At 35.7% G+C, this 19172-nt stretch overlaps 1 protein-coding gene across 1 annotated transcript in view; it reads right to left on the bottom strand.

Moving 5' to 3' along the window:
* The window catches only part of AGBL4 (AGBL carboxypeptidase 4), a 1245941-nt gene that overhangs the window by 1212145 nt on the left and 14624 nt on the right, over positions 1-19172 (bottom strand). The window contains exon 2 of the mRNA XM_087445980.1: positions 13486-13608. Coding sequence (XP_087302106.1) covers positions 13486-13608 — 123 coding nt within the window. The remainder of the gene's footprint in view (positions 1-13485; positions 13609-19172) is intronic.

Below are 19172 nucleotides of genomic sequence, written 5' to 3'. Positions count from 1 at the left end.
ATACTGCCTTGATTACATTTATCAGGAGACTCAGAAGGCTAATTTTAAGTTAGCAAAAAAGGGCTCAGCAGGAATGACGTCAGCATGATGGTAGAGTACAAAAGTCTGGACCTGCTTTCCCCCAAAAAACATACTGATTTAGCAAAAATTCACGGCCAGAGTCCTTTTCTGAAAAATCCAGAAACTAAGTGAGATTCTCCTTCACCCTAAACAAGCATGAAAATAGACTCATCAAAGCTGGCTGGGAGATTCAGGACACCTTCTCAACAGAATTTCTACACCCGGCACAGTGCTATACAATCAGAAAGAGACTCTCTAGCTCCCAGTTTCTACCAGGGGAGGAAAAGGGTTGGTTCACACATCCAACACCCCAACTTTTCCAAGTCGGGTCCCCAGAGGTCTGCCTTCTGTGTTGCCACTCTTGGAGCGCTGATGGGTCCAATATAGTCTAGATGCCTGAGGAAGAATGGAGATGGCAGCTTGGCCAGGTAGGTGCCCTAGCTCCTATCCTGGCACAGAACAGAAGGAGAGGATAAAAAAATCACAGCTCTCAGCTTCCCCCTGAGGAAAGAAACAATTGGTCCAGGTGTCCAATGCCCCAACTTCTCTGGGGCTACCCAAAGAATTGGCATCCATCTTGCCAGACTTGGGGCTCTGACAAAATCAGCACAGTCTAACCACCTTGGAGAGATAGGGACAGAGATTTGGGCTGGTACACACCATAGCTCCTCCCTCCTTCTCAGCACAGGGTGAGTGGACAAAAACCACAGCTGCCTGATTCTCACTGGAGAGGAAAAGAGTTGGCCCAGTCATCCACTGCCACAACTTTTCCAGGGACTACCGAAAAGACTGGCTTCTTACTTGCCTATCTCAGAATGCTGATGGGATCTAGCATAATCTAGCTATCTGGGAGGGGCAGTGAAAACAGAGATGAAGATGTGAGCTGGCAATCGCCATAGCTACCTCCCTCCCACAGAGCCAATGGACAAAAAAACCAATTCAAAGCTTTTCCCTGGGACGGGAAAGAGTTTGCCAGAGCATCCAGCGATACAACTTCTGGCGCCTACCTGATGAATTGACTTCATTCTTGCTTGTTCCAGTGCACCAATGGGACCTGGCATATCCTAGATGCCTGGAGCATTCAAAGAACCAAAAAATGTGGGGTGGAATAGCTCAAAGGTTTGAGAGGCCACCAGAATCTCTGACTAGGTTGATTGGTGGGGGTCATCTCCTGTATGAGGCCAGTCCACGAAGACTGAGAAGAGGTAGTTGCTCCATCTAATGTACAGAAACCAACACAGAGAGTCAAAGAAAATGAAAGATCAGGCAAAGATGTCACAAACAAAGGAGCAAGGTAAATCTATAGAAATAGACCTTAATGAAATGGAGTTATATGATTTACCTGACAGAGAATTCAAAATAACTGTCATAAAGGTGCTTACCAAAGTCAAGAGAACAGTGTATGAACAAAGTGCAAATTTCAACAAAAACAGAAAATACAAAAAAGTACCAAATATAAAGCATGAAGCTGGAGAACACAATAACTGAACTGAGGAGTTTAACAGTACACTAAATTAGGCAGAAGAAAGAATCAGTGAATTCAAATACAAGTCATTGTAAATAATTGAGTCAGAAAATAAAAAAGAATGAAAAAGATCAAAGAAAATGTAAGGGACTTATGGGATACCATAAAATAGATCAATATATGCATTATGGGAGTCCCAGAAGAAGAAGAGAGAGAGAAGGGACCAGAGAACTTATTCAAAGGAATAATAACTGAAAACTTCCCAAATCTGGAGAAGAAAATGGACATCCAGATCCAAGAAGGCTAAAAGATACTAAAAAAGATGAATCCAAAGAAATCCACACTAAGACACATTATAATCAAATTATCAAAAGTCACAAACAAAAACAGAATTTTGAAAGCAGCAAGAAGAAACCAACTTGTCACATACAAGGAACCCCCATAACAGTACCAGCAGATTTCTCAGGAGAAATCTATGAGGCCAGAAGGGAGTGAGGTAATATATTCAAAATTCTAAAAGAAAAAAATAACAACCAAGAATACTATGCCAGAAAAACTATCCCTCAGAAATTATGGAGAAATAAAGGCTTCCCAAGAAAAACAAAAGCTAAAGAACACCACTAGACCTGTCTTACAAAACATGATAAATTCAAATTGAAACAAAAGGATGCTAAACATCAACATGATAGCATAAGGATGTATGAAACTCATTAGTAAAAGTAAATATATAGACAAATATAGAATACAGTATTATTGTAATAGTGGTGTGTAAATAACTTTTAATTGCAGTGCAAAAGTTAAAATATAAAAGTACTATTAAAAATAACTATAACTATAAAATGTTACAAGACGCACAATATAAATAAGATATAAGTTGTGACAAAATAACACAGAGTATGTGTGTGGGGAAAAAGTTAAAGTGTAGAGCTTTCGCATGTGATTAAAGTTAAGTTGTTATCAGACTAAAATAGACTATTAAAGCTACAAGTTATTTTATGTAAACCCCACAGTAACCACACAAAAAAATACCTATAGAAATTACACAAAAGAAAAAGAGAAAGGAATCAAAGCACATCAATACAAAAACAACAAAAGACAAAGGAAGACTACAAGAGTGGAAAAGACAGTCAAAAGAACCACAAGACTACTAGAAAACAATTAAGAAATGGAAATAGTTACTTTAAATGTAAATGGATTAAACTCCCCAATCAAAAGATATAGAATGGTTGAATGGATTAAAAAAAAAAAAAAAAAGCAACTATTTGCTTTCTACAAAAAACTCGTTTTGATTTAAGGACACTAATAGGCTAAAAGTGAAGAGATGAAAAAGACATCCCATGCAAATGGTAACTAAAAGAAAGCAGGGATGGTTATATTTAAGTGAGAAAATAACAGACTTTTAGTCAAAAACTATCACAAGAGGCAAAGGACATCATATAATGATAACAAGGTCAATTCTAAAGGAAGATATAATAGTTACAAATATATATGCACCCAACATCAGAGTACCTAAATCTATAAAGCGAAAATTGACAGAACTGAAGGGGAAAATAGACAGCAGTACAATAACAGTAGGAGATTTCAATACCCCACTTTCAATAATGGATAGAACATCCAGACACAAGGTCAATAAAGAAACAGAGGACTTCAACAACACTATGAATGTAACAGACATATACAGCACATTTGGCCCCAAACCAGCAGAATACACATACTTCTCAAGTACACATGGAACTTTCTCCAGGATAGATCACACATTAGGTCACAAAACAAGCCTTAACAAATTTAAGAAGATTAAAATCATACAAAGTATCTTTTCTGATCACAATGGAATAAAACTAGAAACCAACAGAAGAAAAACTGGGAAATTCACAAATATGTGGAAATTAAGAAACTCTTGAACAACAGTTGTATCAGAAAAGATTTCAAAAAGAAATTAGAAAACATCTCAAGATAAAAACAAAACACAACATAGCAAAATATTCGGGATATAGGAAACGCAGAACTAAATGGGAAGTTTATTGTGATAAACACTTTCATTAAAAAAGAAAAAAGATCTCAAATAACCTAATTTTACACCTCTAGAAGCTAGAAAAAGAAGAACAAACACAAATTTAGCAACAACAGAAAAAAATTAATGAAATTAAGATTTGGTTTTTTGAAAAGATAAACAAATTGTCAAACCCTTAGCTAGACTAAGAAAAAAGAAAGAAGATTCAAATAAATAAAATCAGAAATGAAAAAGGAGACACTACAACTTATGCCACAGAAATAAAAAGGATTATAAAAGACTGCTATGAATTACACCAACAACTGGATAACCTGGATAAAAAATGGATAAATTCCTAGCAACATACAACCTATCAAGAATGAATCATGGAAAAACAGAGAGTGTGAACAGACTTAACTAATATGGAGATTGAATCACTAATCAAAAACCTCCCCAAACAGAAAATTCCAGGACCAGCTGGTTTCTGGGGTGAATTCTACCAACATTAGAAGAATTAAAGCCAATCCTTCTCACACTTTTCCACAAAATTGAAGAGGAGGTAACACTTCCAAACTCATTGTGCGAGGCCAGCATCACCCTGATACAGAATATCTTTGGCAATTAACTTTGCCAAACAAAGACCCCACAAAAAAGCTACAGGCCAATATCCCTGATGAAAACTAATGCAAAAATTCTCAAGAAAACACTAGAAAACCTAATCCATTAGCAAGTTAAAAGGATCATACCAAGCGGGATTTATCCTTAGGATGGAAGGATGGTTTAACATATAAAAATCAATTAATGTGATATACCACTTTGACAGAATAAAGGGTAAAAATCACACAATTGTCTCAATAGATACAGAAAAAGCATTTGACAATATTCAACATCCTTTTGATAAAAGTGCTTGACAAACTAGGAATAAAAAGAAAGTACTTCAACATAATAAAGGCCGTATATGAAAAGTTCTGTGAAAGACTAAAAGCTTTTCCTCTAAGATCAGGAACAAGGCAAGGATGCCCACTCCTGCCACTTCTGTTCCAATGATACTGGAAGTCCTAGACAAAGCAAATTATAAAAGGCATCCCAATTGGAAAGGAAGAAGTAAAACTGTCCCTGTTTGCAGACGACATGATCTTATATAGAGAAAATTCTGAAGACTCAATTAAAAAAACTGTTAGGACTACTAAATGAATTCAGTAAAGTTGCAGAACACATAGAAATACAAAAATCAGTTGCATTTCTATGCACAAACAATGAACTATCTGAAAAGAAAATCAGGAAAACAATCCCATTTACAAAAGCACCAAAAAAAAAATAATTAAGGAATTGAAAAACTTGTATACTGAAAATTCAAAAACACAGATGAAAGAAATTAAAGACGACACAAATAAATGGAAAGGCATCCCATGTTCTCGGATTAGAAGACTTAATATTGTTAAAATATCCATACTATCAAAGTAATCTACAGCTTCAATGAGATCCCTATCAAAATCCCAATGGCATTTTTTACAGAAAAAAAAAAAAACATTCTAAAATTCATATGGAACACCAAAGACCACAAATAGCCAAATCAATCTTGAGAAAGAAGAACAAAGCTGGGGGCATAACACTTCCTGATTTCCAAATATATTACAAAGCTACAGTAATCAAAACAGTGTGGTACCAGCATAAAGACTGACATGTAGACCAATAGAACACAATAGAGAGCCTAGAAATAAATCTACACACATATGATCAACTGATCTTCAACAAGGGTACCAAGAATATACAATGGAGAATAGTCTCTTCAACAAATGGTGTTAGGCAAACTGGATATCCAGGTATCCACATGTAAAAGAATGAAATTAGACCCTATCATATGTCATACACAAAAATCAACCCAAAATGGATTACAGACTTAAAAGTAAGACTTAAACTGTAAAATTCCTAGAAGAAAACATAGGGAGAAACTTCATGACATTGGTCTTGGCAATGATTTCACTGATATGACATCAAAAGCATAGGAAAAAATGCAAAAATAGACAAATGGGACTACATCAAACTTAAAAACTTCTGTACAGCAAAGGAAACAATCAACAGAGCAAAAGGTAACCTATAGAATTGGAGAAAATATTTGTAAACCATATATCTGATAAGGGATTAATCTTCAAAATATATAATGACCTCCTACAACTCAATACTAAAAAAAACTAATAACCCAATTAAAAAATTGGCTAAGGACTGGAATAGACATTTCTCCAAGAAAGACATACAAATGGCCAACAGGTAAATGAAAAAATGCTAACTGTCACTAATCATCAGGGAAATGCAAACCAAGACCATGAGATATCATCTCACACCGGTCAGAACGGCTATTATAAAAAAAAAAAAAAAAGACAACAAGTTTTGGCAAGGATGTGGAGAAACTGGAACCCTTGGACATCATTGGTGATAATGCAAAATGATACAGCCACTATGGAAAACAGTATGAAGATTCCTCTAAAAATTAAAAATAGAACTACCTTATGGATCTCACAATTCTACTTCTGGGTATTTACCCAAAAGAATTGAAATCAGGATCTTGAAGAGGTTATTAGCACTCCTATGTTCACTGCAGCATTACTCACAATAGCCAATATGTAGAAACAATCTAAATATCCACAGACAAATGAATGGATAAAGAAAATGGGGTACATACATACAATGGAATATTATTCAGTCTTAAAAAAAGAAGGAAATTCTGCAATATGCAACAAGGATGAACCCTGAGGATATTATGCTAAGTAAAATAAGCCAGTCATGGAAAGACAAAGATTGCATGATTCCACTTATATGAGGTGTCTAAAATAGTCAAATTCATAGAATCAAAGAAATGGTGGTTGCCAGGCGCTGAGAGGAGGGAAAAATGGGTTATAACTAATCAACAGGCATAAAGTTTCAGTTAAGCAAGATGAATAAGTTCTAGAGATCTGCTGTACAATATTGTATCTACAGTCAACAATATTGTATTGTACACTTAAAATTTTGTTAAGAAGGTAGATTTCATGTTAAGTATTCTTACTAAAATAAAATTAAATTTATTAAAAAAAGAGATCCAATGATGCTAGATGCATCCATGGTAGATAAGACACTGCAGAATCTATGACAGGCAGATCCCTGGAGTTATAGAGCAAAGAATGCCTTCTGCAGCACAAAGTTACCATCTGAAAAGCAGCTCCTGGCAAAGTCCTGATCCCTACTAAATACTGAGCATCTGATCATGAGACATCAAGTAATTGTGTGACTTAAGTGACAGGTGGCACAGACTCCCATGTCACTTAACTCTATTATACCAATATCTGTCCCTCGGCTCACATCTATGGCTTCATGGAAGTTTCCCTAAGACCAACTGACTTGAGAAAGAAAAATCTCAGGACTGATTAACAGACGGACTAGCTTGATATGTTGGTACAAGTCGAAAACATTTGTTCCTGCTTTATACTCCCACTCAGTGTTCTCTAAAGGATTGTGGTGATAGGAAAATCTCCCAGTGGACAGAGCTTAGAGTAGTACACTTACTCATCTCCTTTGTATGGAAGAAGAAGTAGTATGAGGTAAGGATATACATGGACTCTTAGGCAATGGCAAATGGCTTGGTGGGTTAGTTGGCCAGGGGACTGGAAAGAGCAAGATTGAAAGACTGGAGTCACGGAGTTCAGGGGCAGAGGTATGTGAATGGAGCTTTGGGAATGGGTAAAAAGTACTCAGATCTTTGGTTATGAAGTCCCAACCCACAGAAGATAATGTTCATAGATCTCATCAGACAACGCCTACCACACAGGAGGCACTGAATAAGCAGGAAGATGGGATAAGTCATCCAGCAGACAACAGTCAACCTCACATAATAGGACCAAGAAAAAATTAGACATGGTAACAGATACGGAAGCTGTACATGAGTCCTATAGCATGGGCTCCCTCTAACCAAGGCTAATCTACCTACAGCCACTGCACTGCTGTACCTGTTCATGAACAAATTCTTTACTGGCTTTTCCTCTTTTCCTGTCTTACTCTCCTTACTCCCTCACCTTTCTCTGTTCTTCCTGAAATCCCCATCTAAATATATAACCTTATCTCAGGGTATGATTCTGGGGGAAACCCAATCTAAGGTTCCTATGTTGTAGGATTGTTCTAAGGATTGATAATAGCACAACTATACCCAGAAAAGTGCCTGGCACACTTTAGCACCCTTGAAATGATATTATACGTGTGCCAGAATTATTACCTGAAGCTGATTGCCAGATATTGGGTTAAACCTATCTTATCTATTATTCCTAATTTTTATAATAATTCTACAGTATAGATATTTATTTCCCTAATTTTACAGATGAGTAAACTTTAAGTGATATCATCTGCATGACATAATCAGTAAGTGCCAAAGTTAACATATGAACCCAGGTTTGTCTGAAACCAAACCGTGTGTTTTTGGTATTATACTATGCTGCCTCTTGTTTAAAAAGGGGGCTGGCCTGGTGGTGCAAGCGGTTAAGTGCACATGCTCCACTGAGGCGGCCCGGGGTTAGCCGGTTCGGATCCCGGGCGCGCACCAACGCACCACTTGTCAAGCCATGCTGTGGCGGCATCCCATACAAAGTGGAGGAAGATGGGCATGGATGTTAGCCCAGGGCGTCTTCCTCAGCACAAAGAGGAGGATTGGCAGATGTTAGCTCAGGGCTGAGCTTCCTCACAAAAAAAAAAAAAAAAAACAGGTTAGTTAGCATAATGCCCTCCAGATTCATCCATGTTGTCACAAATGGCAGTATTTCTTTCTTTTTATGGTTGAATAATATTCCATTGTGTCTGTGTGTGTGTATATATATACACACATCACTTTCTCTTTACGCATTTATCCACCGAAGGACATTTAGGTTGTTTCCATATCTTGGCTATTGTGAGAAATGCTGCAGTGAAGCCAATTTCATAGAAATGGAGAATAGAATGATGGTTGCCAGGGGCTGGGGGGTAAGGGGAAATGGGGTAACCTAAGTCAAAGGGTACAAATTTTCAGTTGTAAGACTAAGTTCTGAGGATCTAATGTACAGCATGGTGACTATACTTAATAATACAGTATTGTACACTTGAAAGTTGCTGAGAGTAGATCTTAAGCATTCTCACCACACACAGACACACACACACAAAAGTTAACTATGTTAACTATGTGAAGTGATGGATGAGTTAATTATCTTGATCTTGGTAATTATTCAAATCATCACACTGTACACTTTAAATATATACAATTATATTTGTCAATTATTCCTCAATAAGGTTAAAAAAAAAGTATATCAGCCATTTGGATATCTAAAAAAAAAGTTTAGGTTACATATTAAGCTAAAAACACTGATTTCTAATGTAGTCATGGCACATTTTCCTACTGTGCCAAGAATGGAGACTATTTTCTTTCAAAAGGAAATATAACATTAATTTTTAAAGATTATACAAATAAATATAGTAAAATTTCATTGGGGGAATTAAAGATAAAAGTTTTAGGGGCCGGCCCAGTGGCGCAGTGGTTAGGTGCGCATGCTCCACTTCGGTCACTTCGGTGGCCCGGGTTTTGCAGGTTTGGATCCTGGGCGCGCACCAACGTACCGCTTGTCAAGCCATGCTGTGGCAGCGTCCCATATAAAGTAGAGGAAGATGGGCATGGATGTTAGCCCAGAACCAATCTTCCTCAGCAAAAACGAGGAGGATTGGCATCAGACGTTAGCTCAGGGCTGATCTTCCTCATAAAAAAAAAAAAAAATTAAAAAAAATTAAAGTTTTAAGTTTTTCTTTCCATTGTTTTGAAATGGTATATAAATAACTGATCCATATCTTTATTTCACTGACTCTTTTACACACCACAGTAATTTAAACAAAATATTAAATCTCTCAGGCTAACCAATTAATTTGAAGTATAAATTATATTGCTCTTCTCGCATTTAACACACATATACTCATATCAATAGTAAAACAATACTCATATTGCATATAATGGCAACCAAACATAGTATTTTTTTGGCTGGCGTATTTTAAAACAGGTAGACAATTTTTCATTTTTCTCTATCACAAAACATTTTCCTATATATCTTATCACTTAATGAGAAATTTTTAACAATATATCTATTATTAATATTTCATAAATTGACCTATCAAAGGGCAATATGTATATGCAATGGTTAAAAGTGTGGCCTATGGAGCCAGGAAATTCTCAGTTTCAAATTCAGCTACATCACTTGTCAGTCAGGCAATTCAAGGGAAATTACTTTACATCTCTGAGCATCAGTTTCCTCATCTACAAAGAGAGATATAATACCTCAGAAGGTTTTTTGAGTATTAAATGAGATAAACTACATATATCACTTATCACAGTGTCTGGCAAGCAATAAGTTAAATGATACGTTTTATTGTTTTTTCTCCTTAATATTCTTGCTGCTATTAACATTAAATTTTTATTTAAATGTAAAAAAAATTTATTAATCTTAAAATCTCACTTTATGATGACCATTGTGTTCACTACCCGTTCTTCCTCATTTATTCATATATTTATTGAGCTCCTTATTATGACTGACAGTACACTAGGTGCTGGAGAACAAAAATTGACAAGAAACCATTTCTGACTTCAAGGAATTTTCAGTGATAAGGAAAAAGAAAGAGAAAATTAAATGACTGCAATGCAACAAAGCCTATTATAAAAGAACCTCAGAGCTGCCTGTAAATATAGAGGTAGAGAGAGTCAAACCTGCCTGAGAGGTACTGTTTCTCAGAGGAAAAAATGCTGGACAGAGTCTGAATTAACATTTTACCAGAAAGAGCAAGGGATGTGGGGCACAGAGAGAACACCATCTGTAAAGGTATGGAGGCTTGAGACAAGTTGGTGGATTGGGGAATAGCAAGCAACTAAATATGGCTTTTTCATCGAAGCTATCAGAAAGCTAATCTTTCCCCATCTTTCTGTTGCTCAAATTACTTCATTCAACAAATAAATACAGTATTAATTTAGTGCTTAATTTTGTAAGCACTGTGCTTGGCTCTGTGGGATAGCAGGGATTAATCAGACTCAGATTCTGTCTTGGAGCAGGTTCTAGTCCAGTAGAAGAGAACAAAGAAGTTTAAAAAAGTCATGAAAAGTGTCAGGTATCTCTAGAGAGATAAAATTAGGGTGGGGTGTGGCTGTTTTCCCAAGAGAAATAATACTTACAGAGAGCAGTATATGGAAAAAATAGATTAGGGATTCATAAGAAGAGTTGGACCTGCAGACTTTATTTCTCATTTAAAAAAAAAAAAAAACAGATTAATTATCCACCAGTTCAGGGCCAGGAAATATGCTAGGCATTTTACATATTCCACAACTCAGAAAGAAAAAAATATTTATGGAGGCTTATCCGAACTCAATATACTTCATCCACATGAACCTATACTCCCCATTCACTGACTCTACTAATCACCTTACTCCTTGGTAAGTCTGGATGCACCTATAGATCCTACAGATCCTTTTCAACACAGCACACCAGGCAGCCAGTCAGTAGCTCAGAGTTAGCATATAAGAGAAAACTCTTCTGACTTCCCTGTTTCAAACAATCTAAAATAAATCCTTGAACTAAATTAGATCGGATGAAAGCTGCATATGTCAAACAAATTGTTTCAAGTACCAACTGAATTGCTTTCACTAAATTGCCCTTTAGCATTATGCCCTATGCCTACATTGAAGGATATTACAAAACACACTCTTATGAAATATATTGTTGTAAATCCCATAGGGACATTGTTGAGGATGCTGGTCATCACATTTCAGTGTCTGTTTTAGGAAGCCAAATAGGAAGAATTTCTATCAGATTTCAATAGTTGGTTTATTTTTATCTTATGGACATTGTTTTTCTCTTGGCACTGGCTACCAGAAAACTCAAAAGCTAAATTTGGTGTTTACCTATAGCAAATTTATGGGACTACATAGCATGTTTTTTACATACTCATCTAGCCGAATACTCTTTTGCGATTTCCCCTTTCTGAGATTTTCTCATTTATCTATTTTTAAAATATTATCATTTTATATATATTTTGGTAAGATGGTTTAATTTTTAAAAGAATGAAATACAAATATTTTTCTTTAATTAAGATATGAGGTAGGCATCATTCCCCATTAAAAGATGAGGAAACCATGGCTTAGTTTTCAAATTAGAATTTGAACTGCAGCCTGACTCCAAAGGGTGTCCACTTAACCACTCTACTATACCACAAGGCTTATGCACTACTAGCCTAGATCCAATTGATATAACCAACTGTTCATACATTGTTGGGGAAATATGCATTATTCATTTGGTTACTATGTTGTCAGATGGGCAATTTCTTGTACTAAGCTTTTTGGAAAGGGATGGAAAAAGACAAGTACGGTTAAGGAAAAGATAGTCTAGAAAAGGAATCTGAATTATTTCAGTCTGTAGGTAAACCACAACAACACATAATCTTTAAAATGAGGATAAGTCCTACTCTCACAGAGTTATTATTGTAAAGACCCTTCACGTCTTTAACTGAGGTAAAAAGAATTCAAAGTGCACTTTCTGGGTACCAAGTAGTCCCAAACAAGACAATAGTACAAGATTCAAAGAAAGTAGAAGACATTGTTCCTAACTATGTGGACAGTGTTCAGGTCTGACTGGAAGGACAACATTACAATACTGTGCTCAGGGTTGAATCATGTCCCCCCAAAATTTGTATGTTGAAGTCCTAACCTCCAGTACCTCAGTATGTGACCTTACTAGAAGAGAGGGTCTCTGCAGAGGTAATCAAGTTAAAATGAAGTTATTAGAGTGGCCCCTGATACAACATGACTGGCATCCTTATAAAAAGGGAATATTTAGAGACAGACATGCACACAGGGAAACACCATATGAAGATGAAGGCAGAGATCAGGGTGATGCCTCTACAAACCAAGGAAAACCAAAGATTGCTAGCAAATCACCAGAAGCTAGAGGAAAGGCATAGAACAGACTCTTCCTCACAAGCCTTAGATGGAACCAATCCTGCCAACACCTTGATCTCAGACTTCCATCCTCCAGAACTGTGAGACAATAAGTTTCTGTTGTTTAAGCCACTCAGTTTGTGGTTCTTTGTTATGGCAGCCCTAGCAAACTAAAACAACATGGAACAAACAGAGCAAAACCCTGCATAAACAAGTTTTCAATTGTTGGTATAAACACCCAATGTTCTTAGGGTTCAGAGAACTCTCATATAACTGACACTGTCATGTCTCTTCAACCACACATACACACACAGGCATGCGTATTATTCAGAACCAAAAATAGTTAACAATTATTTGTAAAAGAAAATTATGTTTACCTTTCTCATTAATATTTTCAACATATTCTGAGTACCTACTATGTGCCATTCAGAGTATGAGGCTCAGGGCACAAAGAAGTTAACAAGATCTAATCACTACTACATGGGAATTTACAATCAAGTTCTGATCTCCCCTTTCAGAACCCCATAGCACTGGTTGATTGTGATGCAATGTTACTTTAGCTGTTTTGTTTGTGTTCAATTAAATATGTTCTCTAATCGTTTCTTTATAGGGAAGGCTCCTCTCTCGCAAAGACTAAGCTCTGTGAGCATGTCATACAGAACCAGGTACATAGTAGACATTCGATAATTAATGACTTATCATATAGTCAAATTATGTCAATTTTATTCCAAAAGAAATAATATCTGGGAGAGTATTTTATAAAATAAAAGGTACTGTGTACATGGTCATGTGTGTTACCATTATACGTCTCATCATTTACAGAAACAATAAACATAGCATTTCATTTTTAAGTATTTCCAAGTTAATTCCTTCAAAATTGATTTTTTCCTGACAACTTGTCCCATTATGGTGAAATATTAAATGGGTTGAATCACAATGAGTGGTCAGATGGAACTGGATTCTGAAAAAGCCTCACCAAACAAGCTCAAAAGCAAAGGTCTTTAATACACTCACCACTTTCAAAGCAAGCATCAAAGATAAGATGTCCTTTCTTGGGCTGTCCAGTGTATCCAGTTGGAAGCACCATATATTTGCTCACATTCCCTCCGATGGCTTCGTCATTTCCCATATCGTTGCCTATTTTTTAAAAAATTGGCTCGTGTTAAACAGGAATCAAAATGTATTTAGCAATAGAAGTCCATTAAGATTTTGGTTAATTTTCCCATCCCCTGTCATTTAGTGCTTATCCGGCAGTAAGAAATTAACTACATATTATGGTAGAGTAGAAAGCGGATCCATTTTGAAATTAGAAAGATATGAGCTCAAATCTCACCTGTACTACATACTATTTCTCTGTGACATAAAACAATCAACTTAATCCCTTTAAGCCTCAGTTTCTCTCATCCACAAAAAAGGAATGACAAAATTCATCTTTCAAAATTGTGTTATGAGAATTAGATATGAAAAATATCTAGTATGACTACTGAAATCCAAAAGACGTTCATTAAATTGCATCACATATGTAATAAGTGGTAATATATTTAATTTGTTATGACTATTTAGTTAATTATTTTAATTTGAATAAAGCAATAGTTCTATAACTAGCATTATAACTTCCTAATGTTCCACCACCAGAAATAATTTGAGAACCACTGAATTAGCACAGAAGTTATATATATATAACAGAAGTTATATTTCCTAATAGGAACTTTAATTTTTAAAAGTTTTGAAAGTTTCACCTGCACCTAGGATGTAGAAAGCTAGAAAGATCATCACTTCCACTTTAATAAGAAATATCTCAATAAAGAACAAAATCATAACTTTAAAAAATCTATCAGAGAACTGAGATGACAGGGCAACCAATAACCTGATATCCAAGGAAAGTCAGGCCCCACCAAAAAAAGATGGGAAGCAAGCTCTATGGCAGAGCACAGGAAGAAGAAATGCTGGGTGCCATACAAGTGAGTAAAAAGAATTAAGCTAAATTTTTAAAAATTATTAAAGGTCAAGTGTAGGAAACATGAGAGTGTAGAACTCCTGGGACTGATAGGCACAAAGGGAATTCACACTCACTTGCAGATTCTTCTGTACAGGCCTCCATCAGGTGTTTAGGAGAAAGATTAGGGGCAGGGCAGAAGAACAGAAAACACCTTTCTTTGTGATGCAGGCCTAGAGAATGGGAGTGGCTTCTGTTATAGAAAAGGCATGAAGCCCCACCAATAGCCTTTTCCCCTATGGGAAAAAAGGCCTTAAGCCACTAGCGGAGGAACCCTGTAATCCCAGTGCACAAGTAAGACCCATTGCAGGAGGAGAAGCAGCAAAAGAAAAAAATCCTCTCTACCTGGGGGAGGGGCAGGAAACAGTCCTGGGCCCAAGATTATATATCAATATATAATTGGGGCAGAAAACTCTATCTCACACAAGACCCATGAAAGATTCAAGGCAGATAAAAGCCTATAATTTTTATGAACTTAGATGAAATGACAAAGCAAAGATAGTACCAAAAAAGAAAATTAAAGACCAGCATTCCTTATGAACATAGACTCAAAATCCTCAGCAAATTATTAGCAAACCAATGTAAAAAGTATAATATATCATGACCAAGCACAATTTATCCTAGGAACGCAAGATTGGTTCAACATTCAAAAATCAATCAATGTAACTCACCATATCGACAGACTAAAAATCAAATCTATATGCTCATCCCAGTAGATGAAAAAAAAAAAAGAACTGGACAAAATTAAGCATCTACTTATTCTCAGCACATACTGAATTAAAGGGAATTCCTCAACCTGATAAAGCCATCTTTATATATTTATTTTATATAGTATTATATATATTTAGAAAGAATACACCTAAATTATATTTAATTGTGAAAGACTAAAATTATTCTGCCTAATACCAGACACAAGACAAGGTTGTCCACTCTCACTACTCCTATTCAACATCATTCTAAAGGTCCTAAACAAGAAGACAAGAAAGACAAAACAAGACAAAAAGGAAAAATAAAAGATATACACACTGTCCCTATTCATAGACAACATATCTCAAAGAATCTACTAAAAACTCCTGGAACTAAAAATGAGTTCAGCAAAGTTACAGGACAAAATTCAATATAAAAAATCAATTATATTTCTATATACTAGCAATAAACAATTGGAAATTAAAAATAAAAAGCAGTAACATTTACTATAACACCAAAAAACATAAAATACTTAGGTATAAATATAACAAACCTATGCAAGATCTGTATGCTTAAAACTAAAAACACTGATAAGAGAAATCAAAAATGGCCTAAATAAATAAAGAAATAAACCATGTTAATGGATTAGAAGACTCAATATTGTCAAGAGATGGATTCTCCATAAATTGATGTATAGATTCAACATAATCCCAACCAATTACTCAGCAAGCTGGTTCTAAATTTACATGGAAAAGCAACCAAACTAATACAACAAAAACAATTTTGAAAAGAACAACAATGTGGAATTGGATAAGAGAGAGACACATAGTTCATTGTAACAGAAGAGATTATTCAGAAATCTACCCACACATATATTGGCAGTCGATTTTCAATAAAGACGCAAAGGCAATTCAATGTAGAGAGAAAAATATTTACAACAAATGGTGTTGGACCAATTAGTTATCTATATACTGAAAGCAACCACATGTCATACATAAAAATCAATGCAAAATGGAACAAAGACCCAAATGTAAGACATAAAAGTATAAAACTTCTAGAAGAAAATATGAGTTTTCCACACACAAGAGAATGAGATTAGACACTTACCTTAAACAATATATAAAAATTAACTCAAAATGGGTCAAAGACCTACATGTAAGAGCTAAAATGATAAAACTCTTAGAAGAAACAGAGAGAAGTCTTCATGACATTGATTCATGAGAAGGCAATGATTTCTTGGATATGACACCAAAAGCACTGGCAAAAAAAGAAAAAAATAAATAAACTGAATTTGGCAAAATTCAAAACTTTTGTGCATCAAATACCATCAACAGAACAAAAGGGCAACCCATAGATTGGGAAAAAATATTTGCAAATCAGATTTGCAAATCACATATCTGATAAGGAATTAATATCCAGCATATATAAAGAACTTCTACAACTCAACAACAATAATAAAAATCTCAATTCAAAAATAGGCAAAGAACTTGAATAGAAATTTCTCCAAAGAAGATATACAAATAGTCAATAAGCACATAAAAAGATGCTCAACATCACCAGTCATTAGGGAAATGCAAATCAAAACCACCATGAGATACTATTTCACACCCATTAGGATAGCCATTATCAAAAAAAACGAAAATAACAATTGTTGATGAAGACATAGAGAAACCAGAACCATTGCACACTGCTGGTGTGAATGTAAAATGGTGCAGCAACTGTGGAAAACAGTCTGGTGGCATAAAAACAGTTTTAAACATAAAATTACCATATGATCCAGCCATTCCACTCCTGGGTATATACCCAAAAGAACTGAAATTAGGGAATCAGACACTTGTACACCAATGTGCATAGCAGTATTATTCTCAATAGCCAAAAGGTGGAAACAACCCAAATTTCAATCAACAGATGAAGGGATTTTTAAAAATATAGTATACACATACAATGGAATATTGTTCAGCCATAAAAAGAAATGAAATTCTGATACATGCTAAAACGTGGATAAACCTTGACAACATTACACTAAGTGAAATACGCCAGACATGTGAGGACAAATACTGTATAATTCCCCTTATCATTTCTTTCTTATAGAGAAAGAAAATAAAATAGATGTTACCAGGCACTGGGGGGGCAAAGAAAACAGAGAGTTATTGTTTAATGGGTACAGAGTTTTTGTTTGGGGTGATGAAAAGGTTCTGGAAATGGATAGTGGTGGTGTTATACAACATTGTGAATACCATTGGGTCACAAGCTTCTCAGGAGCTTCCTAGATGTAATGTGAAACTGGCCCCTGTACTCAGGGGCAGGGAGAGATTGAAGAAAAAGGCAGACCACTCCAGATTGGTAGGTGGCAGTTTTAATCAGCAAGGGAATTTACTTACAAGGCTTGTCCTCATCTTAAAAGTTATTATATAGGGGCCTTAACTGGATTCAGTCACATACACAAGGGGCCTTAAGAGAGTTTAGTCACGTATCCAGTCCAGATGGTCTCTATCTATCTCAAGGCTGTGTCCTTGGGCAGCTGCTAGCATGGGGAAGGCAAGCAGAGTACATATTCCAAGGACAGGGGAGAGGGAGAGGTGCTTCCAATTGGCTGGGTCACAGGTCAAGCCAGCAGCTGCATCTTCCTGATGACCTCCTCCAACAAATGTACTTAATGGCACTGAATTGTACACTTAAAATTGGTTAAAATGAGAAATTTTATGTTACATATATTTAACATAATAAAAAAATCACCCTAAAACATGAAATAAACAGAAAGTGTTTTTTTAAGTGGGCAAATCAAAAAAATATACATAGGAGACTATCTGTGTACCCTTATTTAGGCAAGGTTTTCTTACATAAGACAAAAAAATCACAAACCATAAAAGAAAATAGTTATAAACTGGGTTTTATCAAATTAAAAATTGCTGCTCTTTGAAAGGCATTATTAATTTTTTAAAAAGTCAAGCCACAGACTGAGAGAAAATACTTGCAAAATACATATCTGATAAAGACTGTCTCTAGAATACATAAATGATTTTATCAGACTTCACCAAAGAAGATACGTGGGTGTCAAATAGTTCATGAAAAGATGCTCAACATTATTAGTCAACAGGGAAATGCCAACTGAAACCATAATGAGATATTACCACACACCTATTAAAAGGCTAAAACCAAATAAACTGACCAAACCAAGGGTTGATGATGATGCAAAGCAACTGAAACTTTCATGCATTGCTGGTAGAAACCTGAAATGGTACAGCCACTTTGAAACATAGTTTGGCACTTTGTTATAAATTTAAATATATACTTAACATACAACCTAGAGATTCCAGTCTTAGGTATTTACCCAAGAGAGATGAAAACATGTTCACACAAAAACCTGCACATGAATGTTTTTAGCAGCTTTGTTTATAATTACTCCAAAGCCGGAAGCAATCCAAATGGTTTCAACTGGTGAAGGTATAAACAATCTGTGGTACATCGATACATGGAATACTTATCAGAAACAAAAAGGAACAAATTACTGATACACACGACAACACGCATGAATCTCAAATGCATTATACTAAAGGGAAGAAGCCAAACTCAAAAGGCTGCATGGTTTTTAATCTATTTACATGAAATTTTGTTTTAAGGCAAAATTATAAGGATTAAAAACACAAAAATTAGTGGTTGCCAGGAGCTGCAGGTAAGGGGAGGAGCTAACTACAATGTCATCAAAACTTTGAAATCTTCTTTGACACCTGACTATCTCAGCAGAGTTATACATACCTTTCTCTCATCTTCCCCAGTGAGGTATATGCATGCATGCGTGTTTACGGGTGAAATGTCTCCAATGGTGACTTCAAACTCTTCCAGGAAACTCCTCAAAGTCCTCACAGGGATAGTGGTGAGGAAAGCGGTTGCTAATATGACAACTACTAGCCATGAGAGAGTAACTAGGACTAGATCCATACATTCACCATAAACAACTAGAAAACTGGACAAATATATGTGAAACAACTCTTTTCAGACTTGGACAACAAGCAGTGCC

This window comes from Ceratotherium simum, chromosome 22 (genome assembly GCF_057802395.1).
Source record: "Ceratotherium simum simum isolate JZ-2026a chromosome 22, ASM5780239v1, whole genome shotgun sequence".
In the NCBI taxonomy this organism is placed as follows: Eukaryota; Metazoa; Chordata; class Mammalia; order Perissodactyla; family Rhinocerotidae; genus Ceratotherium; species Ceratotherium simum.
This window is presented reverse-complemented; position numbering and strand designations above follow the sequence as displayed.